Source organism: Ambystoma mexicanum, chromosome 8 (genome assembly GCF_040938575.1).
Source record: "Ambystoma mexicanum isolate Mex_15411 chromosome 8, UKY_AmexF1_1, whole genome shotgun sequence".
Taxonomy (NCBI): Eukaryota; Metazoa; Chordata; class Amphibia; order Caudata; family Ambystomatidae; genus Ambystoma; species Ambystoma mexicanum.
In genome coordinates, this window is record NC_090929.1 from 1616039613 (window position 1) to 1616061402 (window position 21790).

The 21790-nt window shown below is 47.5% G+C and overlaps 1 protein-coding gene across 1 annotated transcript in view; it reads left to right on the forward strand.

Moving 5' to 3' along the window:
* TDRD1 (tudor domain containing 1) overlaps positions 1-21790 on the forward strand; it is a 2044642-nt gene that overhangs the window by 1841222 nt on the left and 181630 nt on the right. Inside the window, exon 23 of the mRNA XM_069611868.1 lies at positions 21366-21593. Within this exon, the coding sequence (XP_069467969.1) occupies positions 21366-21593 (228 nt within the window). The remainder of the gene's footprint in view (positions 1-21365; positions 21594-21790) is intronic.

The window sequence follows — 21790 nt, forward strand, 5'->3', positions numbered from 1 at the left end:
TCATGAGGCCATGTCCCATGGTTCGCCGGTTGGGGGAAGGCTGGCGCAGCATCTTGTAGAGTGGCGTGCGTGGGTTCTGGAGATCATAACCCACGGCTACTGTCTTCCCTTTCGGCAGAGGCCTCACGACAATCCACCGGGGAAGCTCTCTTTGCAGAGTCCGGATCCGCTCCTTGCGCAGGAAATTCAAGCCCTGCTGGAGAAAGGCGCCATAGAACTGGTGCCTGTAGCGGAGAGGAACAAGGGATGGTATTCCCCTTATTTTTTGATTTCTAAGAAAGACTGGGGATTGAGACCCATCATGGACTTGCGCGGTTTGAACAAACTCCTCAGGAAGGACAAGTTCAAGATGGTTACTCTCTCTCTCAAGTCCTGCAGGCCCTTCAGCTTCAGGACTGGTTGGTGTCTCTCGACCTCAAGGATGCTTACTTCCATGTGCCGATCCATCCCAAGCACAAGAAGTACCCGAGGTTCGCGGTTGGCGACTCGCACTTTCAGTCCTGACCTTTCACCAAGCTCATGGTGGTGGTGGCAGCGCATCTCAGGCAAGGGGGGATTCACGTCTACCCCTACCTGGACGATTGGTTGATCAGGGGGAGCTCTCCCGAGCAAGTCCTGGATCATCTGTCCGTCACCTGCCACTCCCTTCACAGGCTGGGCTTCTCCCTCAATTTAAGGAAGTCCCATTTGACGCCAACACAGCGGCTCCAGTACATCGGAGCAGTGCTCGACACTTCCCTGGGGCAGTTTTCCTCCCCAGGTGAGGGCTCTTCACATTCAGCAGATGGTGCACAAGTTTCAGCATGCCCAGACGCTCCCAGCGTTCGAGTTCTTGAGCTTGCTCGGCCTCATGGCATCCTGCATTCTCCTGGTGCCAGAGGCTCGCCTGCGGATGAGATCTTTGCAGTGGGCACTCAAGATGCAATGGTCGCAGTCCTCCGGCAGGATGTCGGACCCGGTTCAGGTGCCGCCCTCGGTCGCCCAGGAGCTTCTGTGGTGGGCCGTTGAATGCAACTTTATGAAGGGGGCTCCATTTTGGCTTCCCTGGCCGGAGGTGACGATCGTGACGGATGCATCCCTCACGGGATGAGGAGCTCATGCCAACGAGCTGACAGTCAGCGGTCGTTGGTCTCCGTCGGAGTCCAGACTCCATATCAATCTGTTGGAGCTGAGGGCCGTCAGGCGCTGAAGGCTTTTCTGCCGACTGTGCGAGGAAAGAATGTCCTGATCCTGACGGACAACACAGTGGCCATGCACTACCTCAACAAAAAGGGGGGGGCAGGGTCACTTCCTCTGTGCAGGGAGGCGATGCAGCTCGAGTTCTGGGCCATCCAGCAGGAAGTTTCGATCTCGGCAGTTCATCTGGCCGGAGACGAAAACGTGACGGCGGACGCTCTGAGCAGGCAGAGCACGATCTCTCACGAGTGGGAGTTGGCTCAGGAGATTCTCCTGGAGATCTTCGCCCTTTGGGGGACCCCTCAAGTGGATCTCTTCGCCTCCAGTGTCAACCGGAAGTGCGAGAGGTTCTGCTCGCGGGAATTTCCTCCAAAAGGAGCCTTAGGAGACGCGTTCGTGGTGGAGTGGTCATTCCCGCTGCTGTAAGCGTTTCCTCCATTCCCCGTCATCCCGCAAGTGCTGCGGAGGTTACGGAAGTTCGGTTCCCGGATGATCCTCATTGCTCTGGCGTGGGCTCGGAGGATGTGGTACCCGGACCTTCTCGACTTGTCCATCTGTCCTCCACGTCGTCTTCCATACCGAGACGATCTGCTCTCACAGGAGGGGGGATCAGGTTCTCCACCCAGAGGTCAGATCCCTCAACCTTCACGCTTAGCTTCTGAAAGGTTGAGGTATAAGGATTGGGACCTCCCTGAAGATGTGATGGAGGTGTTGCTCTCGGCCCGACGGCCAGCAATAAAGTCTCTGTACCGTTGCCGTAAGTTCTGCGACTGGTGCAGAGTTCAGAATGTGGATCCTTTTGCATGTGACATCCCCATGGTTCTGTCCTTTTTACTTTCTTTGGCCCACAGGGGCTTGCAAGTGGGGGTACCATTAAAGGTTACCTGGCGGCGCTGTCCATCTTTAAGCGCTCGTCTGAAGAGTGTTCCTACTTTAAAATCCCTTTAATTTCACAGTTTCTGAAAGGGCTCACTAATGTGTTCCCTCCGTCACCTTTCCTGGTGCCCGGTTGGGATTTAAACCTGGTTCTTAAGTTTCTTATCGGTGCTCCGTTTGAGCCTTTACATTCTTGCCCTTTGAGGCGGTTAACTCTGAAAACTGTGTTTTTAGTTGCGGTTACTTCCGCTCGCAGAGTGAATGAGTTACAGGCACTTTCAGTTAAGCCGCCCTTCACTGTATTTCACAAGAACAGGGTTGTCCTTAGAGTTCATCCTTCTTTTCTTCCAAAGGTGGTTTCGGAATTTCATTTGAGCCAGAAGGTTGTTCTTCCAGCGTTCTATCCTCCTCCACATCCTGGTAAGGAAGAGGAGAGGCTCCATAGGCTTGATCCTAGGAGAGCTTTAAGCTTTTATGTTTCACGCATGTCCCGGGTCAGAGTGGACGATCAACTCTTTATTGGTTACGCTGGAAAGCGTTTGGGACAAGCTGTGACGAAACAGACTTTGTCTCGCTGGATTATTTTGGCCATCTCGGAGTGTTACCGCTTGGCGGGTAAGGACCCACCGGCTGGCTTGCGGGCCCATTCTACCAGGGGTATGGCTGCATCTACTGCCCTGCAGAGGGGTGTTCCTATTCGCAACATCTGTGATGGAGCCACCTGGGCTTCAGTACATTTGTACGTCACTATTCCCTCGATTCCATCCGAGGACAGGATCTGGCCTTTGGCAAGGCGGTCCTTTGCTCTGCTATTTGATTGGCTATTCTAAATTCTTTCCCTCCTCCTTGCTCTGGTACTGCTTTGGGAGTCTGTCATAGATATGGAATACGTCGGAGGACCCAATCCCCTCGAAGAACAAGTTACTTTCTTACCTGGTAACGTTCTTTCGATGGGATGGTCCGACGACGTATTCCATATCGCTCCCTCCCTGCCTTCCCCGCTGCAGAATTTCTTTTGCGATTGCAGCTTACGTTCCGCAAGGCTTTGTGTCTGACTGGCAGTGGACTCATGTCACACGTTCTGGGGGGAAAAACTACAACTGAGGCTACGGGCGTCATGCGTCCTACTTATCACATCGGATGTCGGAGGAGGTCCTCGACGACTGCTCATCGACGCAGGACGCAGACGCCGAAAAAAGTTTCCGAAGCAGCACAGCTGTGGTGATTACCTGTCATAGATATGGAATACATCGTCGGATCATCCCATCGAAAGAACGTTACCAGGTAAGAAAGTAACTTGTTCTTCTTTTGCAACTTAGACCCAAAAGATGATCGTCTTGTGGCAGCTGAAAGCGTTCAGGTAAGAGTATGTGTTTTGTAACACTGTCCGGTAAATGATGTCACGGTTTAACTCTCTGCTTTCTCTTTTCTTGCAGGTGCATGGTAGGAAGATTTGGCGTGCTGGTGGATAATACCTCCTGCGGTAAAATCAGGTAAGCATATGGTGGCAAGAGATTGTCCTTGTTTGTTCCCTTGGCTCACCTTGTTGTTTTCTTGTCCCCCTTAGGCGCTGGAATGCGGCAACCAGGTGATGGAGACAGCACCGGATCGTGGAGATGCTGCGAGGAACGGCGAGTATGGCGCGGCGCTGCTGCTGGCGATGCGACGCGTTTCTGGTTCGAAGATGCGCTGAATCCGAAATCAGGTAAGAAATCCAGTAAAGTTCTTGTTCTAACCTTTCTTCTTCTTTCCCGTCTTTCTAGGCGCTCTGGACTCGAGGCGGGCGTGGCAGGATGCTGGATGCTGACTGCAGACACAGTGAGCGTTATGCTGCTGGATGCAGAATAACGAGAAGCGTTTGCTGCTCTTCGGGCGTGGTTTAAATAGCCTTCAAAGTAGTCCCAGGTAAGTATTCCTCCACAGCCACACCCGAGTAACAAAATAGTCCCTAAGATAAAATAGTCCCTTCAAGCCTCACATGGGCTTGGATCCCTTGCAGCATGGTCTGCATCAGGTAAGTTTTAACATATGAGCCTGGTGCCTATGGCGCCAGGACTGAGGTCCCATATGAGCCTGGCGCCATAGACGCCAGGACTGTACCCAGATAGCCCCTAACAGGGTTTGCTGTGTTTGCTCCAGGTAACATGATGCCTGCTTCCGGGGTTGATGGACTTGGTCTGGCTGCCCAGGGGTAGGCATCATGACAGCATGCCACACTTAAGCCCACCACATTCCTACCCAAATTACACATGGACACTCCCAGGAATAAAAACATGACTATACCTAATCCCACTACAACCAGGAGCACCACTATTCGCACCCCAGACCTGTTGACTACCTGCCCTAGCTCTAAGGACAGAAATCTTAGACTCTGCTCTAGGCTACCCTCACACTATCAGCCTGATACCATCAGAAACCTCATCAAACCTGGCCCTAAAAGCACAACTAACTGCCCCAAGGGATTCTCTGCCACTAATCTTGCCCACCTCAGCCAAAATGAAAACCAGAAACAATTCAAAGTTGGCAATACCGTGCCAGACAACCCCACACAGCCCCTCAAATGAGCCTTAATTAATGCAAGGTCTCTAGTTGCTCACACTACCGACGGAGCTGATATCATATCATCCAACAACCTGGATTTCCTAGCAGTAACAAAATCCTGGCTGCACGCTGCTGCATGCCCCTCACTTCTGCTAGCAATCCCAGATAACTACTCGATCATTAGAGTTAACAGACCAATATCTAGAAGAGGAGGCATTGCCCTCATCTTCAGAAATACCCTTGACATGAGATTAGTTTACTCTCCACCACTCTACTCATGCGAAATCCTCTCACCTAAACTCCAAACCTCGCACAAAAGTACCACTTCAGTCCATTTAATTTATCGACCTCCTGGGCCCATAGACTCATTCGAAGAGGACATAATGACTCTATTATCCGAAAACATCAAAACTACCTCACAAACCATAATCCTATGAGATTTCAATTTAGGCTATAATGACCTTAATGACCTCCCAGCAACCTCTCTAGCTAATACCCTGGCTGAACATGGATTCATTCAAAAAATCGCCCAACCCACTCATGAGAAAGGAAGGACTCTTGACTGGGTACTAGATCTAAACTGCAATATTTCAATGAATGAAATCCTACCACAAACATGGACTAACCACTACCGTATCTACTTTGAGTTTAACATCGACAAAACCTGCCCTATAGCACCTACGTGCCCCACCAGAAACAAACGCAACATTACTGCTAAGGCAATTATGCCTCTTGTAATCCCCACCCTAAATGCTCTACTAAACACGAAGGTCCCCAACGTTCTTGTAGACGCTTATAACTCCTCCATGTCGAAAGCAATAGACACAGTCGTACCCCTTAAAATGCGCAAAGGGTAACCAAGAGCCCATGTGAATTCATGGTTTACCCCCGAGCTGAAGGTGCTTCGCTCTGAAAAAAGAAAACTTGAAACTCTCTGGAAACATACCCCCTCATCGTAGAAAAAAACTAACCTAGCTTTCATATCTAATCAATACAAGGAAGAGATTATCCGCACTAAGCGAGACACCTACAACAACAGAATAAATCAAGCAAGTTCCAGTACCAAAGAACTCTTCATTTTGAGAGAAATGGAGACGCCTAACCTACCCACTGACTCACTGACTCATGCCTAAAAGAGTCATGCCTGACTCTGCCAGTCTGCAGACTAAAATAGCAGACAAACGCAGACTACTTACTAACTCTGCCTCTACCAAGCCCTCCCCAGAACCACCCACCCCGCAGCCACTTGGCTTTAAATTTACAAATGTATCAGTACCTGAAGTACAAAAAATCATAGTCTATCTGAAACCCTCTAATTGTCAGGGCGATGGCTGTCCAGCACAGATCATAAAAGATGCGGCTAGAGACCTGGCACCTTTCATCACCAAATTAATGAACGCATCATTTTTAAGTGGCATAGTACCTAGTAACTTGAAGGAGTCATGGGTACTTCCACTACTCAAAAAACAAACGTTAAACCCCACTATCCCTACGGTCCCTTTTTTATTAAAAATGTTAGACAGGGTTGCATATTTACAAATCCAAGACTACCTAGAGGCCAACAAACTCCTAGGAACTTCGCAATCTGGCTTTAGACCGCAGATTGACGATCTCAAAGACAAAGGTAGACTTGCCAGATTGACGATCTCAAAGAAAAAGGTAGACTTGCCATCCTGCGCCTCTTGGATCTGTCGGCGGCATTTGACCTGGTTGATCATAAGGTACTATGCAATCACCTCGCGTCAGCAACCCACTTCTCCAAGTCAGCCATCAAGTAGATACAATCTTTCCTAAATAATGGAACCATGCAAGTTTTCTCGCCATCTGCAGCAGCTGACCCCATACCTATCGCCTGCGGTGTGCCCCGAGGCTCATGTGTCTCGCCAACTTTGTATAACATCTTCACAAAGCCACTGTTTGATGAACTGGACCGTCTGGTTGTCACCTACACTAATTATGCAGATGACACCCAGATACTCCTACCCATTATAGGCATTCACAACACAGATGTACTACGTGTTAACGAAATTTACACCATCATTCAGGCATGGATGGTGGTCCATGGCCTGTGCCTGAATGATGACAACACGGAACTCCTCCTATTAGGCTCGCCAGCAAACTTAAACACATTGAGCCCCAACTACAGTTTGTTCAATATAGATGAGAACAACATCCCAATTGCCAAAGTAGTAAAAACACTTTGATTCTATTTTGATGCTACCTCTAACCTAAACAAACAAGTGAAAATGACTGCCTCAGCCTATATGTGCAAACTGATAAGAGCCTGCAGACCAATGTTGTCTACAGAAAGCTGTCTCATATTAGCCAGAGCTCTGTGTCCAAACTGGCCTAGTGTAATGGACTCTACTTAGGTGCTAATAAGACTGTACTTAACAAACCTCAGATAATGCAAAACAATGCCCTCAGATCTGCACTAAATATACCGAGATATGAGAATATCTCAGCAACGAGAAAGCCATGTAAATGGCTTTCGATAAAAGAAAAGATTGAACTTAAAACTATACGTCAACCCTTCAAAGCGCTGAACCACACAACCCCCCCACCCATACCTCACTGAAAAATTAATCCTGAGATCATCCACACGAATCACCAGATCATCTGACACTTCCTGCCTGGTGGTCCCAAGATACAACTTAAAAAGATCCAGAGGATACAGTTTCCCGGTCATGGCCTCCCAACTCTGGAACACCCTCCCATCTGACATCAAATCTATCCAAGTATTCTCCAACTTCAGGAGAAGCGTCATCTCCTGGTTATTCAGCAAAAACTAATTAACCGCACCCTATAAATGATTGAATTTTCCATTTGACTATCCCATACCTGCCTCATATATCGGTACCACTTACGCTTGTAAAATGTCTACCTGTAACTGCTTATGTTTATGCATGTACAAACTATTCCTAACTACACTGCCCATGTTCTATAGCATGCTACTTGCCTTAAGAGCGCCCAGATACCCCTGGGTCAGGTGCGCTATATAAATGAAATAAGCAAACGTATGGGTGGTCAACATAATTAGCGAATCCACCACGCATGTATTTGAGTTCCAGTGTTTACAACATTCACACTTGGAATTAAACATTTGTTATACAGTCTTTATAACACCAAAATAGCTCCTTATTGATGTCTCTATGACCAACACATTTCGGATTCAAAATCCATCTTCAGGGTGAGCGCTATATGTTCCTATTAGATTTACTTCTTGTGTAGAGCCCTACAGGGTAGGAGAGTATGAACATTCAGTATCTAGGAAGTTTCAGTATGGTTTATACAACATTTAAAATTAAGTTTAGACTGACCTCCATGCTCGGAGTAAATACCAGTAGGGGCAATGGGTGTAATGAATAAGATGCACCAGAAAGATTGTTTACTAAAACTCTACTGCTGAAAGAGAAGCAGTGACTCACCCCGTCTTGTAGATGAGGTCGAGGTATGCTAGGGCAGATACAGTATGCGGTCCAAAGAGAAGTCTCTAAGCAGTGACAAAAGAATAGGAAACGTAGGGATTAGTCTTGGTAGACCATAATCCCGGCACGACAATGTGAGGTCTTAACAGAGTAAAATAAAAACTCGAGCTGAGTTAAAGTGAACGTGAGCTGCACTCTCCTCGTGGACTGGTCCGATCTTGCATTTTCAGTTCATTATAGCTTATATGTAGAAAAATGGCTAACAATCTCCATAGAGCGGATACTGAACTACTGTAAATAGTTGCATCGATTACCTCACATGGCATACCGAACATCCCGCCTGCCAGGAACAATTGTGAAGTGGCGTACGTAACAAACTATGCAAAAAGGACCCTGTTGGCAGGGAGCCGAGGGTAAAGACAAACCCTCCGCCGTGGTAGGGCAGCTCCCATATCACGGCGAGGGAGCTCAGTTCAACATTAGACATAAATCGGGTCAGAAATACTGCATGCGCTGAGAACAGCGCCGTGTTAGACAATTTAGTCGGTGCGATGTGACGAACCGCCTGATATGGTCACCCGCAGAACTATTCTGCTGGATCGATTCATAACTATACGTAAATGTGAGGATAGCTAGCTATGAAGCAGCTCAGCTGCTCACTCTATTCGTATGGATCTTACCTGGAGGCTGTAAGCGCCGAGCTGACCGCATACTTGTGAGCTGCTAGTAGTCAGCACTGTATGTAGCGTCGCCATGGCTTGCACGCGTCCAGTGAGGCCTGACCATAGTCCGTCATCTTGGTGTGGGCCCCAGCTTTGCGTTGTCATCGGGACAACCGTTGCTAGGGATACACTGAAAAGGTACAACGGGTCTGAGAGTGTGGTATACAAACGTATATGTGAACAGGCCCTCTCAAGGGGATTTGCCAACTGCCAGTAAAGTGGTAATCAGCGTAGATCACAACTAGGAGGAACTCTAAGCATGGCTAACAGTCCTTCGTACCGAAAGGGACCGACAGAGGTGGGTGCTCCCGATCAGTGCAAAAAGACTGCTGAAAGTGACATCATTGGTGCTAAAATGGTTGCTGTACACCAAGACCATTCAAAAATGGTACGGTCAGACCAAGGAAAAGCTGTATTTTGCTAATCCGTAGGACCAGAGGTCCTGCATATTTAATGTGAAAGAGGTAGGCACAGGGGCAGAACCGCAGATCGACATATCCGCGGTGTGCCCCCATGCAGTGGGACTCCTCTGTGGGTGTTAAAGTGTCAGAGTAAGGGATTGGATGCCGGCTACCTGGATCTCAATAGGTAGCCATTAAAAATCTCAGTTGAGGAATTATATGGCAAACTGACCCTTTCTGGAATGTTCATCCTGTACTTCCATGAGAGAAGGATCAACAGGGGCAATGCACATCACTAAGTAGTCATTACTCAAATCCTATCTGATAACAAGTGTTCTCATTGCAGTTACATCATTCATGGGGCTCTTGAAAATCTAGAGAGGGATAGCTGGTCAGATCTCATGAGTTAACATTGGCAGATTCCCATACAACATCATAGAAATTCCCATGGACTTCATGCGGGACATGTTCCATTCAATAATCAGTGTACCGTCTGTATCAACAAACGAATTTCCATTTCCATTAGGGCAATCGGTATACATGTATATCAACAGGAAAATCCACATGAGCTTCATGAGGGACTTATTCCTTTTTCTTGACAAGGTCTATAGTAATTTGTGATAGATATGGTCAGCACACTTACCATTTGTCAAACAAAGCACATCAAGTCAAAATAATTATTCATGCTCCTAGGGTTCAATGAATCCAACAGGTCTACCCACAGAATTTCTCTTTGCAATAGTTTGCGTTCGATGTCACCACCCCTATTGCCCATCGCTACCTGCTCTAAGATCACTCATTTGAGTTGTGCGATTGTGTCTCAGGCTTCTAGAAAATGCATAGCTACTGGATATTTCTGGGTTTTGGTCCGTATGTTGGACTTATGTTCTGTCCATCTTGTCTTGACCTTCCTTGTGGTCATCCCCACATAGTAATACTCTCATGGGCACTTAAATGCATAGATCACATTACTTGAATCATAAGTGCATGAATGTTTCAACACAATTGGTTTGCCTGAATGGGGATGTGTAATGGTGTTTCCCTGGATGCTATTACCACAGTTCTGACAGTTGTAGCATGGCACCGTGCACTTGAATTGAGTTCTTGCAGGAGGTCGCAGGAAATCAGCTTTTACCAGACTGCTGCGTAGAAACTTGATGTTCCTTTACGCAAATTTAGGGGGGTGGGGGAGATGGCTTGGAACAGTTGTTGAAGTTGGGGATCCATTCTCAGCATTGGCCAGTTTTTCTGTATAATCCTCTTGATCCTCCTACCCTCTGTTGAGTGTGTCGTCACGTAGACCAAGGATTCACTGGGTTTTGGTGGTTTCGGAGCAAGGAGTGTCTCACGGTCAATGTGGCTCACCTTTTCCTCCACCTCCGAAATGAGTGTAGGGTTGTAGCCCCTTGACGTGAACTTTGTTTGTAACATGGAGTACTGACGCTCATATTCAGAGTTTTCCAAGATATTTCTTCGGTAGCGTAAGAACTGACTAAGCGGGACACTGTCAATTGGTCTCTATGGATGAAAGCCGGTCGCCATTAACAGACTATTCCGATCAGTCTGTTTAGTATATATTCTTGTTTCCAGGGATTGATTCCTTGTGTAGATCTCCACATCAAGGAAATGTATAGTCGTTATCAATTGTTTCCATAGTTAGGGAGAATTCTCTTATAAAGCTAATTTCTCAAACCTAGTGAGTCCCCCAGCAGCTTTGCTGGATTTTTTGGGGTTTGTTTTTTTCTCCTGCTAAGAGTGAGACTCTTTTCCTCCTACTCTTAGGCATGATTTGAGGTATGTCTTTGACTTTTTGTGTGCTTATGGGCTATGGTTTATTTTTTACTCCATAGGGTATCATCTGTTTTTGTGTATGTGTTACACAGCACGCTCAGTGCAGTAACACAGGGGTGTCATAGTGACCCCCAAACATGGACTCCATACCCTGGGACTGACTGTCTCCCAGGGCATGTAAAGTCACCATTGACTTTACTAGTCCAAAAGTGTGAACAGAACCATACAAACCATCATATTGTGGAAGTACTGGAAGGGGTTAATTCGATTGCCCTTGGGTCTGTTTCCAAGGGGGCACTGTCCGGTCCCCCCTTGTCGAGTTTCTGGCTGGTGGCAGAGGTTCCCACGCAAAATATTCCACCGGAATATTTCCTATGGGATTTTCCCATTGATTTTAAACGCACCACTTTTTGGTGCAATGTTATTTATTTAATATTAAATCACTGGTTGGGTCTTTTTGCCAGAACTCTTTTCTAAAATGGCATTCGTGTCCGTCTCTGTAACTCCAACCAAGGTCGGGCCCTTTGTTCCACTTTTTGGCGGGCTTCTCCACAGAAGCCCTCCAACTGGTGCCACTCTGTCTGGGTTCCACAGGATGTGTGGGTGGGGGAATTGGCACCCTGGACTGTGTTTACTTAGCAACTCAAGTCGCACTCTGTTCTGATTGGCCCAGTGGTGAGCCGCCCGGCTTGCCACTTGGCATGTTTGAGTGACAGCTAGGCTGTTGAATGGGTGTTTTTCTGCATAAAAGCAGGGCTTTTGGGACTGGAACTTCAGAAGTCACCACAGGACCTAAGAAGTCCGAAGAGGGAAGAAGCTGAGCCATCTGCAACGACGACACCACCGGTGGAGCCCTGCTGCAACAACCTCACCTCTTTCCCGACGACAAGAGGAGATCTTCTGCTGGAAGAGTCTTCTCCCTCTGAGCTGGTGGGATCAACCAGTTCGCCATTTCGCCTTCCAGGACGTCTCTTGGTCGAATCGCCCGTGCCAAGCACCCCGGCGGCCTGATAGCCAAGTTTCACCACTGTGACCGCGAATACCAGGAACACATTTTTTAACCGACGAACTCCGCGGCTGATTTCTTCCCTGGGGAGTGCAACGACTCCAAGTTTCCTCCTCGACGAGATCCTCTCTTCCCCTGGTCGAAACCACAAACTGCACCCGCTGCCAGGAACAACTGCCACCGCTGGAGCTTCCTCACTCTTTAAGGTACTGTGTTCTGCCTGGCCTCCCTTTTTTCGGATTGCTAAAGGTGACCCTTAAATCCTTGGCTTTCCAACTGGGTTGGCCCCCAGACCTTCTAACTTTGTCTTTTGAATCACCCCAACCTCTTCTGAACATTTCTACAAAGACTTGAATGCATTGCTAAACTGTGTGATCTTGGGCACATTTCGCCTTGCTCCATTCAACGTGGGCCTGGCCTATGAACTTTGGCTCTACAGTATACTCTGCCTTCAGTAACTTGTTTTTGTCTCTTAAAAGTGTTGGGAACGGTTTTATTTTTATGACCTGCCTTTTCCTCTCCCTTTAACCTAATTATTGGAGTGCCATCGAAGTTACGCGCTCACCTCTGTTTTGACAAAAAGTGGTGTTTTGACTTAGACTTGTCTAATAATTGCTAAAGGAGGTGTGAATACTTTTCTGATTGTGTTGGAACTTGCTTTTGATTTATAGTGCTAGTGTATTTTCTAAAGTGTGTTAAATAAATATTTATATAAGTGACAGTTCTCTGATCTCAATAGGAGCCATTCCACTGCCTCTATACCTGCCTCATGGGCAATGTTTGTATAAAGTGATGCAACATCCATTGTGAAGAGATTCTCTTCCTTTCACAAATTGTACATCCTTAAGATTCTGTAAGAAGTGCATTGTGTCTCGAACATGGGTGTCTCTGATCAAAGGCTGCAGGATCTTATCAAGATACTTGTCCAACGGTTCAAGGAGGCTCTCCGTGGCAGCGATGATTGGGCGTCTTGGTGGTTTGATTGAGCCTCTTATGTATCCTAGGTAGTATGTACATGATCGGGTGTCTATTTTCCAAAAAGCGGCTGGTTTTTTCAGATATAACTTCTCTCCCTTCTGCTTCATCTAGTACCTCCTGGATGGGAGCTTGTACCTTCTCTGTTGGGTTAAAGGATATTTCTCTGTATGTTTCCCCGCCTTCAATCTGATGCTCAACCTCATCCAGGTAGTCCTGCTGGTCCATCAGAACCAATGCTCCACCCTTATCAGCCAGTTTAAAGATAACTTCCTTATTATCAAGCAAATTCTTCAACATCTTCGTTCCCTAACAGAGAAGTTTCCTTGTGCTTTAGATTGAAACTGTATTTTCTTAAAATCCTGTAAGACCGTTTTCTCAAATACTGCAAGTAAATGGTTTTGAATTGGCGGTTTGAAGGTGCTCTTAGGGTTCAATTCAAGGAACCTGTGTGGTTTGCATGCCATGGCGTCTTCCTCCTAGGAGTTGAAGAAGACCGTCCGTCTCAATTTCCTCATCAGTCTGAAGAAGTCGATCTTTTCTCGAAGAAGTGTGCTATTTCACAGTACAAAGGAGAGACCCTTCGTCAAGACTTGCAGTTCTAGTTTCGACAGACAATGTGATGAGATGTTTACAACTATGTTTCGAATGGATTGTGTCCTCCAACGCATTCCACATCTTTGACATGTAATCCACAGCTGTGCACTACGGAAACTTTTTCGCCAGAGGGCGTCCTCCGTCAATGGCATCGGGTCCATGTCCCTCGTAGGCCTCTGTCGAGGGCGACGTCACAGGCTGTTATAAATAGGACACACAGCGCTCGAAGCCTCAGTTCCATTTTTTTCGCGAACGTGTTAACTTTGTGAGACTCGGCGCGCCTTGTGTGTTCATCATTACGATGTTTTTCTCTTCGACCCCTCTGACTCCGTGGTCTGGCTTCAAGACCTGCCGGGACTGCAAATCGAAAATGTCGCTCACCGACCCCCACCGCATTTGTGCACGACACAGACGACTGCTCGAAATGGCAGTCGCTGACTGCCAAGACCTTGCGGAAGGGGAAGCTCCAGGAGGGTAGCTACTCTAAGCCTGTTAAGTCCCGGACGTTCAAGTCCAAGGGGGTTTCCACCGACGACTCGAAGGGTGGCTCTCAGCGTCGGAAAGAATCCCGGGGATCTCAGTCCCGGAGTGGATCCCACCACTCGTCTTCCTCGTCCTGGAACTCTAGGAAGCGCTGTCACTGGTTGCCTTCCCCGTCCTCCTCGGAGGATGGTGCCTCGAGGAAGGTTACGTGCCCAACAAAGTCCTCGACTCAGGAGGAATGGGCAGCGTTTAAACAATCCATGTTGGCGATTTTTCAATGGCGGGGCACGGGTCTGGTCGCGCCTTCTGATGAAGCCGGCCAGTATCAGTCTCGTACCATGGCTCACACACCTTCGGGCTTGGGTTCACGGCGCGACTCACATCGGGAGCCGTCAAGGTCCCGTACGGACAAGGAATCATGAAGTCGCAAGAGACTTGTTTCTAGGTCTCGGTCCTCATCCCCAGCGAGGCCGCAGCTACCTACGGAGGGCTCAATGCCGGTGTCGACTCGGTCAGCACCATGTCCATCAACTCGGACGTCAACGCATTACCATCGTACCAGCCCACAGCGCCGTCGGCCCCTGTGTCGACACCGAAGCCTTCGGCGCTCACAACGTCGAAGAAGCCTTCAGGGTTTTTTTCTTGAAATTTGCCTCTGGAGTACCTGGATATCGTGGATCCTCCAAGGAAGGCTACTGGGAAGTCTGTGCGACCAGTTTTGGCCTTCAGGCCCTCTCCTGTCCCCAGGCCTGGGTTTCACCTCCCACTGGATGACATTTATGAAGAGGAGGAAAGGTCGGAGGTTGAGGACCCTGGTGACCTTGAGGATGCTCCACTTTTTTCTGGATATAGTCAGTTGGGGAAGTTGCGCCAGACCCTCCATTGATGCCAGTGGATTGGACACTTCTCCCGAGGGTCTCGGAGTATCTGGGCTGGACCAGTCCTCCTGAAGACTTTGTGCAGGTTGATCTGACGGACATTTTAGATCAAGGTCCATCCTCTGACCCCGTTTTGCCCTTTCATCTTACCTTGCAGAAAATGGTGGCAGCTGCTTGGCAGTCCCCGTAATTTCTTCCGGCTGTGAATAAATCTTTAACTAAGAAATGCCGCCCTTCTGTTAGCGACCCTAGCTTTTTATCTACTCACCCCATTCCCGAGAGTTTGGTGGTTCAGGCGGCTATGGCCACTTCAAGGCAGGCACCGTACCCTACCATCCCTACAGATAGGGACGACAAGCGCTTCGACGGTTGGGCCCGGAAGGTACTTTCTGCTGGCAGCATGGCCTTGAAATCGGCCAACTCCACGTGTGCCATGGCAAGGATTTCACACACACTCTGTGGAATTGTTTCTTTGGCTGCTGAGCATATTCCCGAGGGAGAAGAAAGGGATGGGTTCCTTGCTCTTGTGCAGGACGGCAAGGATGCCATGTGCGAATCCCTTCAGTCGAGTTTGGATACGGCCGATAGTGTTAGCCGATCCATAGCTGCGAGCACCGTTATACGCAGATTTGCATGGTTACGGAATTCGGGGTTTTTCTCCGGATGTGTAGGCCCGTCTTCTGAACATGCCCTTTGATGGCACACATTTGTTTGGCAGCAAGGCTGACGAGAGCCTTGAGAGGTTGCAGACCTCAAAAGCTGCAGCAAAATCTTTGAGCACCATGGTGCGTCAACCTTTTCCTTTTCGTCATAGGGGACAGCAGTGGGGGGGAGGTTCTTTTGGTTTCTACTCCTCCTTTGGTAGAATGAGAGGGGCCGCCAGTCAAACGGGCCAATGAAATAGTACCCATCGTGGTCGGGGGAATCGTGGTGCCAAAGCCGCTCGGGTAGCTGCCCATTTGCCTTCAGGCACTGCCGCAGCCGCTTCCAAACAGTCATGAGGCCATGTCCCATGGTTCGCCAGTTGGGGGCAGACTGTCTCAGCATCTTGAAGAATGCCGGGCCATTACTTCAGAAGCGTGGGTTCTGGATACCATAGCCCACGGCTACTGCCTTCCCTTCTTTCAGCAGCCTCACGACAATCCACCAGGGAAACTCTCTTTGAAGCTTCTGGATCCACTCCTTGCGCAGGAAATCTTGTCCCTGCTGGAGAAAGGCGCTATAGAACTGGTGCTTGTAGCGGAGAGGAACAAGGTATGGTATTCTCCTTATTTTTTGATCCTAAAGAAAGACTGGGGATTGAGACCCATTATGGACTTGCGTTGGTTGAACAAACGTCTCCAGAAGGACAAGTTCAAGATGGTCATCCTCCCTTTCTCCACCAGGACCTTGTCTAGTAGAGCACGGACTGCAACCTGAGGATAGGGAAACCTTTCAGGCAATCAGCCCCACAGGTCGCCATCAACACAGACTCTTCCTTGGGCTGAGGAGACATCCTGGACAGTCAGAGTCCAAGGAATCTGGTCTCTCCAGGAACAGGAGGCCCTTATCAATTGGCTAGGGCTGAAGGCGGTCTAGCTTGCTCTCAAAGCCTTCTTTCCCATGATCAGTGGCAAGATAATCCTCATCCAGATGGACAATTCCACCAGCATGTACTACATCAACAAGCAGGGTGGCACCAGGTCCCCTCCCCTATGCGCCTTGCAGTCAACATTTGGGAATGGGCTCTGGAGAACAACATGCATTTGAGGGCAATCCACCTACCGGGGGAGTCCACACTGGAGGCCGACAGGCTCAGCAGACTGGGTACGGACAACTACGAGTGGCAGTTCAACAAATGGGTCCTTCAGGGGATCTTCAACAGAGGGGGTCATCCTCAGGTGGATCTCTTTGCCCCCCGGTCCAACAGGAGGTGCCCCCAGTTTGCAACAGGAGGTGCACCCAGTTTGCGTCCTTCCAAGGACAGGGCTGGGGCTCTCTGGGCGACGCAATGCAGAAACAATGGGACAACATGAACGCGTATGCCTTTCCTCCCGCTCCCCTGGTTCACCCGGTAATCTGCAAGATCAGGGATGCCTGGCTCCTCTGGGGTCATCCTCTCAAGGCATAGTTCTCAGAAAACGAAAAAGCGAAAAGCGTGTCGGATCAGGCCCCGGTACACCTTCCGCTGGGTCCAGCTCACCTAATCTCACAGCAGGGCGATATGGCCATCCACCCCGCCCCCCAGAAACTAGCCCTCACAGCATGGTTCCTGAACAGGTCACACTAAGGCACTAAGGCATCTACTATCTGTATCGGGCCAACCTAGAGATTATACAGGGCGCCAGGAGTGAGGCTACTAGGAGCCAGTACAAAAGCAAGTTGACTAGGTTCTGCCACTAGGCTTCATCAGAGGTCGACCCATTGACCTGCACTCTGGACGACGTCCTATCCTTCTCTGCACCCCTCGCACACTCGGGTGCAGGTGGACACATGTCTCACCTATTTGGCGGCAATCCGAGACCAACGAATTACGGAGGAGGGTGTATTTTCTTCCTCTAATCCACCTATCAAAAAGCCACACCCGGTTTGGGACCTTAACAAGGCTCATAAACCATTCAAACCCAGGGCGTCCGTGGACATCAAGCTAGTCACTTCTAAGGCAGCCCTACCTGGAGGCCTTACATCTGCACGCAGTAGCAGTGAAATCAAGGCACTGGTGGCTTCAGAGCCTTGCACTACTTTTCATAATAACAAGGCAGCGCTTAGAACACACCCTGCATTCTTACCAAAGGTGGACTCCTCGTTCCTCCTGAATGAGGAGATGATGTTACCCACTTTCTTCATGGACCCTAAGGACGATGCTCAGAGGATGCTGCACTGTTTAGACGTCGGGCACATCTAAAATTCTGTCTGGACAATACTAAAAGCTTTCACAAGTCGGAAGCTCTTTCACCTTCGGTGGGTCAAGGCCAGGCTAGCAGACTTCCAAAGCCTCAATAGCAAGATGGATGGTGACGGCAATCAAGGAGGCCTATGAGGGGCAGCACAAACCGCTCCTGCCAAATATGCATGCCCATGCTATCAGAGCCAAAGCTACAGCTGTGGCTTTTCAGAGGCACGTTCCATGGCAGGTCATCAGCAGTGCGGCTACATGGGCCACGCCCTCAGCCTTCTTCAAGCACTACTGTTTGGATGCCAGCTCCAGCATGGCAGATTCTTAACAACTAGTAGTTGTGTATTACCTTAACTTTCTGAGGTTGTTCCGTGTGCGCATTGCTGTCTTAAAATGTCAAATTGCTTTGAGTCAAAAGGAAATATCCTTCACCCACTTTTGTACAGCTTCAAACTTAATGGTTGCTGTTGCATCTTACTTCCCTTTTTGACCTGTCTTGTCTGTGCCGAGCGCCTTTGACTCAGCATATGTATGATGTCACTAAGGTATTGTGTCCAACTGAAGTTTCCAGCCTGTCCGTTAAGAAGGTGGTGGGCACCGGTGGATTCATAGTTACTCTTACTGATCTGCAATACATAACAAAAGGAATTACCTGAGAAGTTACTTATACTCCTGAGACTCCTTCCATACGAGAATACGACACTTGACTGTTGAGCGGCCAAGACATAAAGACTGAATTTGTCCCATTGAGGACCTGAATATCATGTTATTGGAATGGAGATCTGCGACAAAGTACTTACTGTCTGCTACAGTCTATGCTTCCTAATCATACAGATTCTGCAGCTGGTATCAGGATAGAGACCTGAACGCTATGGCCTGCTCTATTTCCTCTGCATTGGATTGTTTGTTACTGCTCACTGGTGAGGACTTCACTTTGGGGAACTCTGTGTTCAAGAGGATCCTTGAAAAAAAAAATGTTTTTTCTTCTCCAGTCTAATGTTCATGCCATTTCTGTTTTTCCACCACGTCAGCTTGTTGGTGTGCGATGTGATTTAGATTTGGTTTTGAAATTTGATAAAACTTTTTTTATTGGATGAATTTTCAGAGATACACAAACAAATGAAGAATGCATGCACAGATTGATCTCTCATGCAGTTGCCAAATAAAAGTAGATGGATTGGGCCCGACAAGTGAATACAACATTCCTGATAGTGGCTACATGTGAGCCTTTGCACGCTTGTTCTCTCTGTCCGGTAACCTGGTTGCTATCACTTCAGCTAGGTGATTGAAGGTTAATTTGGTATACCGTCCTTTGATCGTGGGACTTTTCATCGCTGGTTTTTTTACCGCGAATTTATTTTTATTTTTTTTGGGGGGGGAATAAAATTAAAAACATTTGTTTAAGGGAATACAAAATAAAATAAAGTGAACAGGGGGTTTGACGATTAAACCCCCCTCCCCTGCCCCCCAAAAATAATTTGATGGGTTTTTTTTCAACAAAAAAATTTGCGGGGAAAAAAAACCACAATGAAAAGTCCCGTGATTAAATAACCTAGAACCGTTAATTTGTGGGTGGGGCTCTTCTCCATACTCTTTCCCCCAACCCCCTCCACTCCCTGATGTTGATAAGGGAATTCAACCTCACCCTGAAGATCATTTGCTTATTTTTCTTTTTTTACTTTTCTTGAATCTTTAAGTAATATTTCATTATCAGGGTTGGGACCCCAGTAGGCTGAAAGTTAACCAGCTTTTTGTGACATTTGCTGCTTCTTGTGCAGGCAGGAAAACAAAGGAGTTGATTGCTGAAAGGTTTAGAATTAATCTTGACCTTAAGCATTGCTCTGGGCAACCCTCTAGACCATCGTTCTTCACCTGCTAAACCATTACAAAAAGGGAAGAGATCATATGCAAATCAGGCTTGGTCCCGCCCCAAAAGGGGAAATTCAGCCCAACCTACTTAATCACATCGTTCCTGCACGAGAGCACAAGCAACCCCAGACATATTTTTGTCTCATTGGACGTTCTCTTGTGCAGGTAGGGTCATCACCAAGCACAGAATCAGAGTTGCATCCTGCATCTCGGTATGTTATGCTCCCGCTAACTAAGGGCCCCCAACGGGTCTTTGGGCTCAATGAAGTAGCAGTCTTGTTGCAGCGTATGCTTTACAGAGAGGTGTTCCTGTGCTAGATATCTGTGAAGCTACAACTAGGGTTTGTTAAATAGGTTTGCTAGAGTTTGCTGGTTGAATTCCTTAGCTAACCAATCGCACAAGTTATGGTAATTCTGTCCTCATTATTAGGGATGGGGTCTCCAGATGTTTCGGACTATGACTCCCATGATACCTCACCATTGACTATGCTGGCTCGGGCTGATGGGAGTTGTAGTCCAAAATATCTGGAGAGCCAAAGATTGCAGAACCCTGCATTAGGGCAAGGGTCTGTAACCTGAGCCTCTCCAGATGGTTCAGCCTACAACTCGCATAGCAATAGTAGTTCAACACACCCAGAGTGCTGCAGGTTGCAGACCTTCTGCATTGTACCAAACTAAGTTTCTGGTCTAAGTCCTTTCCTCCCACAGATTTCTCATCTGCGTCCCTATCGGTCCCCTCTACAGCATTGCTTACCCTGTGGCGTGCTACAGTTCCTTTCCTTGACCTTTGAGTGTGGAGAAAAATAGCTAAACCATGGTAATGAAAAATGGGTGACTACATATATTTATCTCTGCCCTATCTGGTGCCAATGACACAAAGTGGAGCCGGCACAGAGCTGCAGTCTGCCACTTGTTGCCTCATATAAACTTGTCCAGTCTCTTCCTTGAACGTATTTCAAAGATGAGCAATCTCTGGGAGTAAGGATTTATCCATCACAAAAACTTTGCAGAAGGTAAGTTATATGTTATTTAAGACACCCCATCCATGGGGTGACCAACCTGGGGTCATCAGTTTCGGAATAAAAACCCTGAATTGTTCTAAGAATTTTTTTTTTAGTCTCCAATAGTTAAGCTGTTTAGACATATTATGGTGCTCACTCTTTCATCCCATGGATGTGGAAAGCCACCTAGCCATTGGATTCAATGGTAAAATCACAGCTGCTATTGAATCCAATGGGGTATTTGGATCCTTTTTGCAGGTAGCCAGTTCACCAGCTTAAGAGATGATGTAGGATCTGCAGAGTGCTCTGGATGTGCATGCAGTGGTTAGTAAGAAGCTTTGGGTTTAGGTGCATTAATGTTCGGGCTTGAGCACTATTAGGTTAGCTAGACATAGTAAAACAACTTAATTCATCATGGTAAACAGAAATCTTTTAGCTATGTCTATGTTTAATGTAATTATTGTGCAAACCATAACTTGCACAATTTTAATATTCAAAGGTATTTACTAGGTATACAGGCTCTATAGGAGTGTTCTTTGTCCAATTACAGAGCATTTTGAGAACTTTAAATGAAACATCTGAAATCCAGGATTCTTGTCTTGTGGGAATTGGTTTGTGAACATGTTGGATACATATATATAGTGTTTATTAATGTTTGCGTGTGTGTGTTTGTTCATGGTAGCTGTGGTTAGAACACTGGTATGACATTTGAAATATTCATTAGACTGTCTTTTAACTTTTTCAAGGAGTGATGCCAAAGACAGATGAGTGGTCTGCGTCAGCAGTGGACTACTTTAAGGCCCTAGTGGTGGATCAAGACTTAACGGCCACAGTGCTGGGTGTCAATGACGATATCTACACACTGACCATAACAAAGAAGAAAAGTGATGGCTTGATAAGTGTAGCTGATGAACTGGTCTTAGAAGGCCTAGCAATACGCCACAACTTTAACATCTGTCAATCCCAAGCCACAGGTAACCTCTATTGTTTTTCTAAGAAGGATTTTTGATGTTATGCGTACTGAGTTTAATCTATGCAAAAGATCTCTTCAAAACTAAATTAATGATAAATATCACATTTAATTTACCTGTATTGATATATGATCTGATGATATGATATGGCATTTATAACGTTTATATACACAAGTGTTTCAAGGCGCGACGAGGCAAGG